General features: G+C 37.6%; 1 protein-coding gene and 1 long non-coding RNA gene across 2 annotated transcripts; one reads left to right on the forward strand and one right to left on the reverse strand.

Annotated features, from left to right (window-relative positions):
- Positions 1–6,253: 6,253 nt before the first annotated feature.
- LOC132151607 (protein Wnt-2b-A-like) lies at positions 6,254–13,007 on the reverse strand. Its single transcript, XM_059559822.1, has 5 exons — positions 12,807–13,007; positions 9,422–9,642; positions 8,155–8,432; positions 7,710–7,974; positions 6,254–7,305 (listed from the first exon to the last, which is right to left on the reverse strand). Exons 1-5 carry the CDS (start codon positions 12,935–12,937, stop codon positions 7,076–7,078), a joined length of 1,125 nt encoding a protein of 374 aa, XP_059415805.1. The 5' UTR covers positions 12,938–13,007; the 3' UTR covers positions 6,254–7,075.
- On the forward strand, positions 8,240–9,812 carry LOC132151608 (uncharacterized). Its single transcript, XR_009436429.1, has 2 exons — positions 8,240–8,448; positions 9,465–9,812. It is a non-coding gene; the product is annotated as an uncharacterized LOC132151608 (long non-coding RNA).
- Positions 13,008–15,840: the final 2,833 nt, after the last annotated feature.

Genomic DNA, 15,840 nt, shown 5'->3' on the forward strand with positions numbered 1-15,840 from the left:
CCACAACTATAACAATAAAGGCATAGAGGAACCATATAATTGGAAACACTTTTAGAACGATTTTTACCAGCTGATTATCGGGATATTTCACCATAATATTGAATGCTAAATGAAGTTGTTATGCGGATGGCAGGTCAGTACAAAACATTCAGTTCAATATATACCTTCAGCCTATATATAATTTATAAACACAAGGTGCTGCCAGTTGTCTCATCATATCCACCTTTTTTTACGTAATAGCGGACGGGATCATTTCAAGGTTATTTCGTTATGACAACTGTTTATTTTGTCGTCTGACTACTACAGTTTCTCAGAGTGTGATTTTTCAAATGTAAATGATTAACTTTTGGATTTTAACTTTGATCAAAAATAGAGTAAAACTATAATATTGTGAAATATGAAATATAGTCAGCAGCCATTACTTAAGTTCATGATCCTTCAGAAATCATTCTGCTAATGCAGATGATATAATATGCTCAAGAAACATTTCTTATTGTTATCGATGTTAAAAACAGTTCTACTGCAAAATAGCAAGAATAGAAATACATCTGATGCTTTTTTTTACATTATACATGTCTTTACTGTTCCTTTTGATGAATGTAATCTATATGTATTTGTATTCACATACAGTATATCATGTAATTACAAAAACTTACTGACTTCAGACTTTTCAATAGTAGTGTATGTGTAAACACTTTTGCCAATCCAATAAAAAAACTGAGTCAAGATAAAGATTTAAAAATGTGTGGCCTATACGTCTAGACCAGTCATCTCGTTGGAAGTAGAAACGTATACTGCACATTATGGCAGTAAGTGCATAAAGCAGTTTCACAGTTCAGTCAAAACTATGCCATACTTTACCATCTACAAAGTTCTTAAAGTCATATGTGTTACTGCCTTAGCTAAAGTTACACAGTATTGTTCATAATTTGTGTCTTTAAAGCACAGCTATTCCTCTCAACATATTTGGCATTGACACGGTGTTCAAAGCTACATATGAGACAAATTCATATTGTCTGATTGTCAAAAGTCCCACTTACACTTGCTTTCTTTTGCAGTCGTCTGTCTATACAACGGCCAGACGGGGTCACGCTGGGTCTGTATGAGGCTCCATAAGATGCTGAATGTATCCCCTCTGGAAATAAGAGGTTAAAGACCCGTGAAAACAAACCGGCTAATGGCTGTGAAGGATGAGGACATTTTTCACTTGATATCATCACAGGCCCTGACAGAGCCGGTGCCCTACAGCCGGATTAAGTACATTTAACTGACACTCTCCAGGGGTCTGGATTTGTTCAGGTTGGCAGTTTACTGCAGGCTTAAGCTACCGAGTGGAACAAAATCTTGTGACAACCAAGCAAATAGTGTTTGCATCAAATACGGTCTCATGAGATCTTATGCAAGTCTTTGCTGTGTTAAATTAAAGCTGTGTCTGTATTACAGTGTATCATGACTATTTTATATTGCCTTAGATCTTACTAAGGGCTGGGGGCTTTAGACCGCTTTCAACTACACTTTGTATGTGTTTTGGCCATTCATTTACACAACTGCATTTTGGGGACCCGAGAAAACACACTTTTGAAAAAAATTTCAAAGTGTACAGTTTTGAAAACTGTGCCTTTATCGTCTCTGTGTAAACTATAAAATTCAACTTTCAGTCTATAGACATGCGCTAGTACACGACGAATGTGTATGTGTGCAGGCGTGTGGTGTTTCTTTACAAAGTGGTATCAATAACTACTGGCTTGTCATTTTATTCATTTTTTGTGGATCTGGGTGAACGGGGATCATTTTGACAGCGTTATCATCTGTACATGAAATTCTGAAAAAAACAAAACAAAGCAAAAACATTTCCATTTTCAGTAAATTATTGTCATGTTAATGTACCAAACTAACCAAACACTTAACCCTAAATAGGAAATTAAAACATGTAACTTGTCCTACACTATTTGGTAATAGATTTGATCGATACCTCAAATCATGTTGTTTGTTGAGGAGAGGTGTCCTAGAACTAGCCATATCAACTAGGGTTGCAAAGAGGAGGAACATTTCTGGTAAATTTCCATGAACTTTCTCAAAAATTTCGAAAGTTTCTAAAAAAAAAAAGAGTTTTCAGAAATGTTCCATCCCTTTGCAACCCCTAATATCAACACACTTGCATGGCATTTTGGAATTATTTTACATTTTGGCGAATTGTTGACAAATTCGTTTGATTTTGTACATTCTCATTTGTATATTTTTATATGACCTTTTACGCCCCACTGATGGCTAGATTTGGTGATGGGGTTAGGGTTGCATCTTTATGCTTTTTTCGGACAAAATATCAAATTGTATGAATTTACCAAAAGTTCGCAGAAGTGTAAAATAGTTAAGATTTCTCTTTCTAGTCAGGACTAGAATACTAGAAGGTGTTCTGACTTTTAGTGTTTTAGTGTGTTGCTATGTGGTTGCTAGGGTGTTCTGGGTGGTTGCTAGAGTATTGCAAAAAAAAATGGGGTCTTCACAGTAGTGCTGCTGTGCCTCTTTTTTGGAAGTTTTGGAAGAGCTACATTCTTGCCAGCTGACTCACAAGATAAGAGTTTTTATGTGTTAATCCAACACTGTTGGCCTGGTAAGCTCCATCTGACAGGAAGCAAGCTAATGCTCCCACCCAGCCACTTCTGCGAGCCAAGCCAGACTCGTCCCCAAAGGTCACAAATATATAATGCTTATCTTCCCTATAAATGTGTCCTCAAGACCAAACACACTCTGGATCTGTGGACTAAAGTCTGCAGTGGGAAGTACACCGTTCCCAATGCAGCATTTCTGTACGAGCAGAGTGTTCGTTAGGATGCAAATGTATTTTTAAATGGTATAGTATTAAACAGTAACTGCTTTATGAGGATAAGAGACTAAAATAGCATTTGCTTTTGCAAAACCTGTGATCACCATTATGCTTAGATCTTGTGAATGGTAACCAGGGAGCTGTTGCATGGTTGCTAAGCTGCAGTTTTCAGTGTGTTGGTTTCAGTTTTCCGTTGCTAGGGTGTTTTTGGTGGTTGACAGGACATTTCTATGCAGTTCCCAAGATGCTCTGAAAGGTTTTCAGTGCGTTGGGTCTAGGTGGGTGCACCAAAGCAATCCACTGAATGTCACATTTAGTTTTGTTTGCCATATGACCATTGTTGTTAATATGGCTCAGAAAAGTATAAGCACAACTCGATTGAACACACTTTCATGATTTAAGACGAGACACTTTAAGCAAAAACATCTATCTCACATATAACTATAGTTTGAAACAGCTGGTTAGTTTTCAGCATAACAAGATTGTTATCTTAGACAATTGACTGAAAACGAATGCAGTTGTAAGGACCACACACGTATTGGGCTCTGAGAACATGATCATGTGGCTCAACGAATATACACAAAGTCCTCGCTGAAGAATAAAAGTCATGAATGCTATTTTGGGTTACAGCGTCTTGACTCTATCAAAATGTCCTTGTACGGATTAGTGCACTAATTAAAATGTTAGCCGATTCTGTTTAGGAGCATATATAAATTTCAACACTAACCACATAGTGCCAAGGGGGTAATTTTACAATGTTCAAAAGTAAACATACTCTGACATGTTTTCCACAAGTCTTTCTCAACACAGAAGTTTTTCTGGCAAAGACGAGGTGTGAGGTGGAACTTTTGAACAACGGAAAACATAATCAGACCAACTGTGGGAAATTTCTGACATTCCGCAATAGGAAAAATGTATCTTTGGATGGGATGCTGAAAACGAAGCAACAATAGAGGGCTATTGGCATCCCTTGAGACTTCAGTCTTGATTTAAGAATTACAGAGGCGAAAACATATCCGGTCAAACAGCTACAAGCAGCTTTATCTTTAAATATGACACCAATTAGAATGGCTTGAGATCAGAATCACTTGTGAGCAGGGGCCAAAATGAACACTCACCAAGTGCCAAAAATGGGTAAACATTGGCTTTGGCGAATTAGTAAACCTAAACAAGATTTTGTTTTAGGAACTGCAGCATAAAAACATGGTTGAAATCAAAATGCATGAGTCTGAATTGTGAATTCTAATCCATGATATACAAACTGTCTCCTAACGATTTTGAAAAGTATTTGAAAGTTCATTAAAGCTCACAAAATAATTAAGTATTATGATATTTAAAAAATTTAAAAACACATTTGCTGTTTGGATGCTGTTTGTATAGCAACAACTTTACTTTTTGGCCTCTTTCGTTAACTGCAGCTTGCACAACAACAAAATGAACTTCCACGATTTTACCTTACATAGTTTCAGGTTGCATTTGATTTATGGTGCCACCATTTTGGACACCGCATTGCTGACCATCGTGACGACCCGAGCACTTCATTGACCATCATAACAGCAAATTTAGAAACAACCCTGTTGTCAAACTAAGATGCTTCATTCAGGGCAGCAAAATTAATGGCGAAGAATGCCAGTCATGCTTACCTGACTATTTTTGCTGCTCAATCTCAGTAAGCTGCTGTCTTATTTGAGCAATGATTTGACATTTAGTGTGGGTTTTACACGAGGACATCTATATGAAGCAAGCAGTAAAACATTTAAAACATTTTTTTTTTGGAGTAGGTCGTATATCATGCAACGTCAACTGGCCAAATCCGGCCCGCCAGAGATTTCCATCCGGCCCCCAGAATAATACTGAATTCAGGAATAGCCTTGTAAGAGGAAAAAGTTTAGGGCTGGTCCGAATACCATTTTTTGAGCTTTGGTAGTAGCCAATGAACATCGACTATTCGAAGCTTCGGAGAGAGGGGCTGTAGGCTACATATTTTCTCTCTAATAAAGGCAGGAATCTGTGTCCGTATGTCCGTTTGCATTTTTATTATTTCGAGAACCGTTCATCCAATCGACTTCACAAGGGAGTGCAGTGTCGCATTTGGTGCAATATAGATAGACACGCTAGACGGGACACATTCAGAATTAATAAACTTTTAGTAAACTACAGTCACTCAGAACAGCGCGAGCGGGAAGCGGCGCACCTCACGCAGGCAGGGCTTATGCTCCAAGAACTCCAAGTTAAATTAAGCAATACTTTTAAGGTAGTCTAATATTTTTCTGACTAACAAATTGGCACAGTAAGGGTAGATTTAAATAAAGAATAACTAAATTTAAATAAAGAAAAAACAAAATTTAAATAAAGAAAACGAAATTTAAATAAAGAAAAAACGAAATTTAAATAAAGAAAAAACGAAATTTAAATAAAGAAAAACGAAATTTAAATAAAGAAAAACGAAATTTATATAATGAATAAACGAAATTTAAATAAAGCAAACGAGATTAATTTAGACGGGTAAAAATGCTAATACATTTTGTTTCTATTAGCTACTCTATTTTCCACAATGTCAAAGCAACAAAACACAAGCTCAGACATGCACTTCGGTCCATAGGCTACAAACTCCGCTGTTCTGCGCTCTAGCCAGAGAACACTCCCGTTGGAAACGTGTCGGTTCTGTTTCTAGCATGCGTGCGTTTTCCGCGTGGCTCCAGCGCGCCTGAGACGCGTGTCTCAGTATGCAAACTCCAACCTGTTAAATATGGGAGCCGAAATAAAAACGGACACGCCACGCAGCTGAGACGCTCATGCAGCCAGTGTCTCACCGGACTTATTCAAGTGGGAATGAGAACCGTTTCGCGGGGGATCCCAGTGTGCAAAAAACAACAACAAAAAAAACAATATTCGATTGTCAAATTTGCAAATCGAATACCAACCCACCGAACAAATTTTCGGGTCCGTTCCATATTTATTTATTTTTAAATCTAACGGGGGGAAAAAGCAACACAGGTACAGCATTTCTAACAGTAGGTACTATGAATACGTACGTATCTGTCCATTCTTCATTAAAACTACGGTTCTATGAATCAACTTTTCGCTTAAGGCTCTTTGAGAGTGTCATTTTTCTTTCAAATATATTCAGAAGGCCTTTCTTCTAGTGTTCTCCACAAACTACGACCTGCATGTGACAGTGATGGACAGCTTGACAGCCTCACAAATATGAAGCCTAAAATATCGCTATCGCCCCCTGGTAGCTTGCTGCAGTACAGGTAAGATGTCAAAAATTACATATATTTGGAATTAGAATTATTATATCAAATAATAACATATTAGGATACAATTCGAATTTTATTTTATATTAGGAGTATCTGGCCCTTACAGTGTCTGCAGAGAAAAATTCTGGCCCTTTGACAAATATAGTTGATGACCCCTGTCGTATATCTTTAAATTTATTTTGAAGATATCTTGTTTAGTTGCTGCTTTATTAGACAGACAACACATTTCAATAAGAAATCCATCAGGAAAAATATTAATTTGATCATAGACAATTTAACGCAACCAAACTCTACCAAACCAAAAAAAAGTGCTCATATTTGAAGGGGTGTTTAAGTGCTTAGGCATTAAAAGATAACATTAAAGATACGTTTCTCTGCAGTGACAATGGGATGTCACCATAAATGTAACATTTTTCTAATTCTTTCATGCAGAAGTCATGTATTAAAATTATGCTCTGTGAAGTAAATGAAGGGAAACACATTTATCACTGTTTAACATTTTTACAGCACCCTTCAAAGTATTATTTTGGACCATGAAGTGGAATTGTTCTTGGCGTGAAAAGAAATTTATTGCTATGTTCTTTGAGAATCTTAAACTGATGCTGTATATTGTTCTTTCCCTAAAACTCCACACATTTATCAAAGCTGTCCAAAAACATAATTCCATGTTAAGGCACACATATTATCAGTAACATGTTTTACAGTTTGAAAATAGTGAAAGGATTGTGTCCTAGTCACAGTTCATTCTATTAAACACCAGACAATACCCATTGTATGATTTCCCATGACACCAAGCATCTACCAGTGCTCCAGACTGGCCTGTGATCTCTGCGCTTGCATCATTGAAGGCGGATAAAGTTCAGGGTTCTGCAAGTGGAGATCATAGTGTTATAGTCATAAATTACACATTCTACAATGCAGTGTTCCACTTCAAAAACCTGAGAACAGAAAAGCAACAGTAGCTGCTGATTGGTCATGGTCATGGTAGTCAGGTCAAATCGAGCCAGTCGGGTTTCTTATGTGGTTTACAGGTGTGAACGTCCACAGTTTCCTCACAGTCGCTACACTCCACAGCGCAGCACCATTTAAACTTGCACTCGCATTTGCTCACACGTTTTACACGTGTGGTGTCGTACCCTCGGCCGCAGCACATGACCTCGCAGCCGTCCATGCCTCTGGAAGACTTGTTACACACCCGCCCTGCTGTTCCCAGAGAACCTGAAATATAGATGCAGAAATAGAATATATCGGGGTCATTATTTTCCATTTAGTAAAATTATTCCATTGTGAGTCAATAAGCCATTTACTTATTGAGAAAAATTTTACGTAACTATAGTGTTTTCGTGGGACAACTGGGTGTTTTCGAGTCTGGGTCATACAGTATTTCATCTCAAAACTCAAAAATTATAAATTCTAATAAAATACAAATATACATTTTAAAATGTAAAAGATTATTAAATTAAGTATATTTTACTTACTATTATGAACCTTTTTTTCGTAATGATTGAGCACATTTTTCTTCCTCAGTTATCTTAAATGTAATGTGCCTGAGTGCTGAGTTATCTCTGATATTTAATTTTTTATTTTGTATTTTTCATTTTAATATTTTGGTGGTTCCTTACCTGCTGATCGGTCCATTAGACAATAGTCTGGAGAGTTCTCAATGTATACTAGATCATTTTTGGTCGTTTTCCTGTAATCTCGGTCTGCAACCATGAAGCCTGATCCATCCTGGTTCATTGTGACCTCAACAGCAGTATTGTACTTCTTTCTTAAGTAGTCCCCCGTTTGCCGGAAATCAGACATAGCCAGCCAGCATGTCCTGAGAGCACATGACCCACTGACTCCATGACACTTGCATTCAGTCTTTATGAAACGCTTTACTGCCTAAAGAAAACAGAATTCAACTCATGAACTATGAACCACTCAGTGACCCAGATTAAAGATAAGTTCAATTAGCTTTTCTAATATTAGAACATGTTTTAGAAACCCCTTCAGGATCATAAGCTGATTACTTGGGTTTTATTTTGCAATGAGAATTAGTCAAATGTGGCAATTTTGACTTACCATTCTCCCACAGCGGTTGTTGTGCAGATTCATCAGTGCTCTGGCATCTTTGACCATCCTCTCTCTGGCATCCACAAAAGCTTTGGCAAACTTGATACCATAATTTATATTGTCGCTACAGCCGCCCCAGTCAAAGTCTCCTTCTTTATCTCTCGCCCGGCCTCTCTTGTGGGTGTCACAACTGCAAATCTTCAGCTCTCCTTGACTGCATGCTCTGGTGATGGCATAAACCACACCTGCAGAGGATATTGCATAAACGAATGCTGCTTCACGGCTACCTGACAGAGGAGAAAAGTGGGTATTTTTTATATTAGCATGTTAAAAATGCAGTTATATTGTAATGCTTCAAAAATAAGTTGTTAGTGTATAATTTCTGCACCCAAATAAGTTATGCACACCGTTTTATATTGAGTTTAGTGTCAGCTGGGTTACAGTTGCTTACAGAAAGTGTTTAACATTTAAAAAGTTCACCAAGCAAGCTAATGAGGCGTAAGTGTCTTACTATGGTGTGAAATCCACTGTGCTTTTGTTATATCAGCTCTCTAACATCATCCCTACTTTTAAGCCCCTTGGCTGGCCTAAGTGCAGGAGGCCACCCGAGAACTTTCAGACATTCGACTGATTTAAGCTGACACTCCTTCACCTTTAGTTTGCTTTTGTCGATTGCACACATAGCCTTGAGGTGTGTTTTTTTTGCCAATGTAGTGCAAAATGACCCCTATTTTGCTCATTTTCCTCCTCCAGCTCGTGCACTGAGCCAGAACAGAGGGTGATATGTCAAAAAGAGCAGCTTTGTCTGTCTGCCAGAGTCATCTGCACAAATATTTACATCTCCTATTACTGTTTATATATATCAGTCTGTAGAGAACCCCCTCCGACTAGCCACTTGTTTTGGAGAATATCCACTCTCTGTCAGACTTTCGCCCATTCTTGGGAAGTGGAGACTTTTCCCCCACCTCTATCCATCATTGTCTTCTTGACTTCATGGTTTATGCAGATTTGTTCTTGTATCATGTAAAGTGGTTATGTCGCACTATTTACTGTACACCTTATGGGAAAATATGCATGGGTGAATCTCACGCCTTTCTTTTGATTTTGGGGTGGCTCTGGTTTGGTAATATTCACCTCTGCACAAAGCTGATACTTTATAGAATATGATGCTTTTATACATGATACAAGGTTGCATAGTTCATGTACATCATGTCTTATTACTGTATGATTTTGATCTCAGCCATTGTTAGGAATAAAGTGTAACACAAACACTGACTGCGTAACATGACACGGCCGAACACAGTATGGTCTCTCTCCAGCGTGCTGCAGTTCCAGCGATGGTGTCGGAACTGGTGCTGGCATTCTCGGATCCACTCTTTGGCTCCCTCTCCGATGGATTGCATGAGATCTGGGTGTCTTTGGCAGAGTTGCCTCTGCTTGTTCACCAGCCCTGGAATGTTGTCACATATGACCCGTGCACCTAACGCACCAATGTACCTGCAGAAACAAACAGAGTCACATTTGTTGACTATTGTATCTGCTAAATGAATAAATCTTATGTATAAATGTCCATTACTATTGAAATAGTTGGCCAATGTCTTGTGATTATAAATCAATTTAATGCATAATTATTGAATCAATAACGTGTGAAACTGACTTTATTGTTTTAGTTAGCCTGCTCTTTTCGGTCATTCTGGGAAAATTTCTGTTCACAGATTCTTAAATACATTTTTACCCAAAAATGAAACTTCCAACCCAGTCTCATGAGAAAATGTAAACATTTTAAAAGGTGGCCAGTATGAATTTGCATGACGTGATTGGTACAGAAGTATACGATTTTTTGAAAAAGGTCCACCCCAAACCCATTTCATTAAACTGTCCGACTGATAAGATTGTATGAATTCATGTTGTATACCAATTCGCCAAAACATAAAATAGTTGCAAATTGCCATGATATTGCATCTGAAAATTCTGTCATCACAAACTCATGTTGTACATGCTCATGTCTTTCTGCTGTGGAAGTGGAGCACAAAAGAAGATATTCTGAAAAATGTATTTTTTTCTCCATGCAGTGAAGGTCAGTGGGGTCCAATTTTGCTTTTATGTTCCAGAAATGAATAAAAAGTCATACGGTTTGGAACAACATGAAGGCAAGTAAATGATTCATTATTTTAATTTTTAGACAAATTAACCTTTTAAGGGCTATTTCTCCCTCACTTAGATATATCCCAATTTGTCCCATATCCCACAGTTCTCTGTTGACAAATTTCTACAAGAGTGCAGCATGAACTGACAATTTGAATAATAATACCTTTCATTTTTAGCCAGCCTTCAAAACACTCAATGACACCATACATCATAAAAAGAAAGCTATACAAAAATACAAAGCTAAACAAAACACACAGACAAACAAATCAAACAATCAGTTCAAACAAATCTTGCATTGATATTTGTCATTATGTTGCAGGTTTCCTGCTAAACAATCTGACAAATACCTGGTGGACTCTTCCTGTTCAAGGGCACACACAGACACCGTCGGGGAGGTTTACGCTGTGCTCATGCGCTCTTGTCTCTTTTCCTGATCTCATTATCCACTCAGTCATGTCTGGGTCTGTGTTACAACACTCCGTACAAACTACTGAACAATTTCCACTCCTCTTATGGCTGTCCCTATCGCTCTCTCTCTCGCACACACTGACATACTAGTGCAAACATAAGGCCCAATGAAAGACTGATTCCTCTCGCTATAGCATCCATGTGAGGGCCTGCTGTTGTCGGCTTTGCACGGCTGCCCTGTTGATCCTTGACACACGAAAACACAATCTCTCTCTCCCTCTCAGTTCCAGAACACTTATCAGCTGTATACGACTGGGATTGGGAAAGGCTGCTACACGTGAGCCAGAAAACTGCTATGTGTGAATTGATTGCAATGATGACAACAATCCCCATAACTATATAAATTACCGTAGAAACGGAGAGATATTTATCACAATTGGCTTGCATGCTTTTAGGCAGGTCTTGAAGACTCACGCCGTTGAATCCCGTCTGCCTTATGGAGGGCAAAGAGGGGCAATATACGTATAGTTATTTCAATATAGATGAAACAAATGATAACCCTTCTTTTCCTATTCATGAAATACGGTATTATTGACTATCATGAGAGAAACTGAGCAGTCATTTTAATTGAAAGTATCAAAAAATAGCATGGAGATTAACATGAGATTATGTTGTTTTCTCAGCTGTGGGGTGCTAGGCAGTGCGCTGACTATGTTGATATTGCTACCTCTGAGACATGATGGGGAACTTATGAATGCTGCAATTAGAGACATTTTTAAAGCCGAAGTCTGCCATTGTGTCATCATGTCTGGTGTTATACAGTGAAGAAATGGAGATGAAAAGCAATAACTTCAGAACTAAATCACTTCAAATCTCTATCACCTAGCAAGTGTGTTTATCTGTGTTCAGCATACAAGTAAGTCTTCTGATCCAGACAAGCCCTGTCATAGAACAGTCTGGAAAGTGTTGATCATTGTCAGTTTAAGACATTAGACTCTGTATTTACTAACAACTGCCTGAGATTAAACAGTACTGTATGCATTTCTGCCATCACCTGCAATCTAGAGCTTTTTTCTTTCTGATTGTCTCATTTTATCTGACTTTTGCGGTAATATTAGTGTAATTATACTTAGCTTTTTGTTGTTTATTTGCCATTTTAGTACTTTAGTATTTTTGTCATTCACATATTACTAACTGTACATCACTAACTGCTCGCTCTTTTGTTATCATGCTCTGGACTATGAACCATATATATATATATATATATATATATATATATATATATATATATATATATATATATATAGTCTATGAACTGGACTATATATATATAAATGTTGCACCACAAGCATTATATTAGCTATATACTTTTATATACTTTTTCCAGCTATGGGCTAGACTCTACTAGAAAGTATTTTTATTTTATTAGCTGGAAATGAATTATTGACAGATTTATTTTTTAACTTTAAATCCATTATTTCGCTACTGTAATATTCTCAAAAAGACATGCTTATATATTTTGTAGCCTTCATTTCTAGGTAATCAAGCGTGTGATTCTTTTCGCAAGATGGATAAAAAAATAATAAGATGACCAGCATCACATATTTAAAGGGGACCTGAGTCATATCAGAAGTCGGAATTTGTGTTATTGCATAATGGAAAATTACGTCTTTTTCCACCCATACAAATGTGAAATGCTATATTAAATATTATGTAGCCTACTATATAAACTAAATTTAAACACGCTTTTACAATGGCTTCATCTAGACAAACTCTATTTTTCTGGTTAAATCCTTACAGTCAAATGAATTTCTCTGAACTTCAGTTCATTTTAATTCTGCTTCCTTATACTGATCTAGGAATTTCCATCATAATTTGGAACCATTCCAGATTATCAAACAATGTTCAAACGCGATCTTAAAATGAAATTCATATATTTTTAGTGCTTTTCATTCGTAAATGAATTGTTGTTATGGTCCTGGATTGTGATATGAATTCAATGAGCGTAGACTACTTGTTATTAGGATCTTTGTTAGTTTTATTTTAAGTCTAAAATTAATCAGTGCCAATGAGTGACTCTTGTGCCACTTTAAATAAACACTTACCACCAAGACGAGTCCACGCTAGGAGTAAACATGAGCAGCAGTAAGATGAAGGGCAGGTAAATCCTGTGAGCGGTGACGCTAGGTTCACGGCGCGCCACGAACGCGCTTCCAACTCCATCAAACTCTCGCATGTTGAACACGGTCAGTTTGTAAATGTTTCCAAATCAAAAAAAAAATAATAATAATAATAATAAAAAAAAAATTAAATATAAAAAAGGGAAATAAAAGGTCGCAGGCTCATATCAAATCGTGAGATCATTTATTTATTTATTTATTTTCATTATTCAAGTAACGTTAGTGTATCTTTCCACATTAGAATCGATAAAGTTACTCAGAATGAAAACAGAAGCATCCATATAAAATATTAAATATTCATTAGTATCCAAATGGAGTTCCTCTGTCGAAGAGCAGGAGGGATCTGGATATAGTCGTCAAAATAGTTATCACTGTTCCTATTTGCGTCCGAGCCGGTCCAGTGAGAGAGGTATACAGTGTCTGTCCCGCAGAATCAGATCCAGACTCATATCTCGGGCTGGCTGGTGGTTTCTGCGCGCTCATTGGCTGGAGTCAGCACGAGGAGACGAGATGAATGAACGCGCGTCAACACTCATTTCCTAATGCTTTCACAGATATCAGGCGCGCTTTTCAACGCTCTGTTACTCTTACCACTCTTACTACAACGAAGCAGACCATCGTTTTTGGACACGACCACAATGGTAATACTATGTTTTTTAGTACCTTGGATTAACATACAGTATAACAATATTTGGGGTCTAATTTAGTAAGGGAATCGTGCTGCACCGTGGAATGCAGTGACTTTTTGTTTAGAGCTAAGGCTGCACCTTTAAAAATGACTGAATGGTTCTGCATTCATAACAAATATCAAATCAAGTTAAGTTTATTTTAAAGACAGATATCTAGCACTATCTATCTATCTATCTATCTATCTATCTATCTATCTATCTATCTATCTATCTATCTATCTATCTATCTATCTATCTATCTATCTATCTATCTATCTATCTATCTATCTATCTATCTATCTATCTATCTATCTATCTATCTATATATCTAGCTAGCTATTGCCTGACCATGCTTCAATATAATGTTAGCTATATGAGGCCAGACATCCAGTGTTTGTTTAGGTATCAACATGCTGGACCGGCATATTCTAGTCTATATATAACTCAATGAATACCTTCTCAACAAAGATAGTAGCCATTGCTCATATATTTTGGGTCGTGACATTGTCAGTATACATAATCACACCAGCTTGCTCATAAAATACACCTCTGGTAGAACTGCTTAACAAACATTAATACAAAGTAAACAACAAAGAGCTCAAGAAAGAATGTTTCTGGTCACTTTGACTTACACACTATCCTTTAGCTTCCTGTCAAGATCATTAGAGGAGGAGGATATACACGCATTAGGAGATAAGTTGATGTAGCATCAATTTTGTTTGCATGCCATTAATTTACTCATGTTAAAATAATCTAAATATATAAATTTTAAGTCTTGGAAACAGACACTCAAATATGCAGTCAAGGAACTGATTGGTATATATATATATATATATATATATATATATATATATATATATTTGTTTGTGTGCGTGTGTGTGTTTGTAGCAATTGCACTTCTAATCACTTCCTCTTCCTCTACAAGCTGCACTATTTCAGGTATCACAAGTTCTGTGCTATAATATTTCAAATACTAAAGTAAGTTAAGTTTGTTCAGATGACTAACACTTTCATTAAGTGTGAACTATAGTAATAGCAGTGATGCTTGCCTTAGCAACCACCACTAAATATGATTAAATGTCAAATCTAACTACTATTGGAGCTCATACAGTGGAGAGCATCCGTTTTTGTTGTCTCTGTGTGACAAGAATACTTAACCCACTGGGACTCAGGATGTGCACCAATAATTAGTGACGTCCTTTCTGTAGTGAGAGGTCAGTGCCCTCCCCTCCCCTGATCTAGAGGAGCTGGTGATTATAGCAGTGAGTGGGAGACAGATTTCACCAGGCCAGGCATGCAGGCATCCCTGTCGGCCTCGTAACCTTGACCTACTGTACCATACAGGAATGTTAATTAGCAGCATCCACCAGAGGGGGTGACCATCCCCTGACACACAGGACATCTGATAAACCAGTGTAGTCAGCAGAAATAGCAGCACTGATATTTTAAGGGACATTAAATAAAAACAGTTTTTAAACATTTCATTTAATTTATCAGTGTTTTATTTAAACAGTACACGCATAACCTGAGATGTTCCCCTTCAAGTGAACTCCACATTGCGTCTCCTTGGGGACACTTTGGGTAACGAAATACCCACTACACCATGCCACGTTGCATGGCTGTCCACCTATTGAGAGAGCACCAAAAATAATGCTAAAAGAACTTGGGGGAAATGGGGTACCCAACCAACACTAATATGAGGGACATCCCATTCAGCCAAGTTGGGAACACAACTTTCTTCTAACAGCTATGTTCCTAAGATAATGGGCCATCTACTTAAAACCCTTTGGGGAGACAGACCAAAGCATGTGGGGTTGAGGGGAACCACCTACTTCAAAGCCCTGGAACATAGGGAAGGCAGCCCAACACTGCCACCAGAAATATTAGGTAGGAAAAAAGCTCTTGACTCTCGAGGGGGAGATCTTATCAAAGGAAACCAGCCTGAACCGGTACATCTTTGACAAATAATTTCCTGAACAGAGAGACTTTATGAGCGCTCAATCCAAGAAACATGTACATGTGGACTGAAAAGAGAAGCAAGGAACCCTGCTTCAGTATCCACATACTCTCCCGAGGGACATCTTGCTCCACCCGAGCAGTCAGTCAAAGGGATTTCATTCATACTACACATATTGATACTATACAAAATGTACTTTTTTAACTGTCGTGAGTAAATTCAAATGAAGTACCTACCCAAACAGTATACGATTTCAGTCGCACCGAGGAACTCCTGAAAGGGAAAGCAGTCAGATTACTCCCGTCAGATTGATCCCCGCTTGGCTTTTGCTAGT

Source organism: Carassius carassius, chromosome 10, assembly GCF_963082965.1.
Source record: "Carassius carassius chromosome 10, fCarCar2.1, whole genome shotgun sequence".
Taxonomy (NCBI): domain Eukaryota; kingdom Metazoa; phylum Chordata; class Actinopteri; order Cypriniformes; family Cyprinidae; genus Carassius; species Carassius carassius.

What these genes read in the sequence shown, in the direction of transcription:
- LOC132151607 (XM_059559822.1), bottom strand. Translation starts at nt 12,937, where the DNA reads ATGCGAGAGTTTGATGGAGTTGGAAGCGCGTTCGTGGCGCGCCGTGAA. An exon ending in AGCGTGGACTCGTCTTGGTG is followed by an intron (nt 9,643 to 12,806) that starts GTAAGTGTTTAT and finishes TTGTTTCTGCAG; the next exon opens with GTACATTGGTGCGTTAGGTG. An exon ending in CGGCCGTGTCATGTTACGCA is followed by an intron (nt 8,433 to 9,421) that starts GTCAGTGTTTGT and finishes CTCCTCTGTCAG; the next exon opens with GTAGCCGTGAAGCAGCATTC.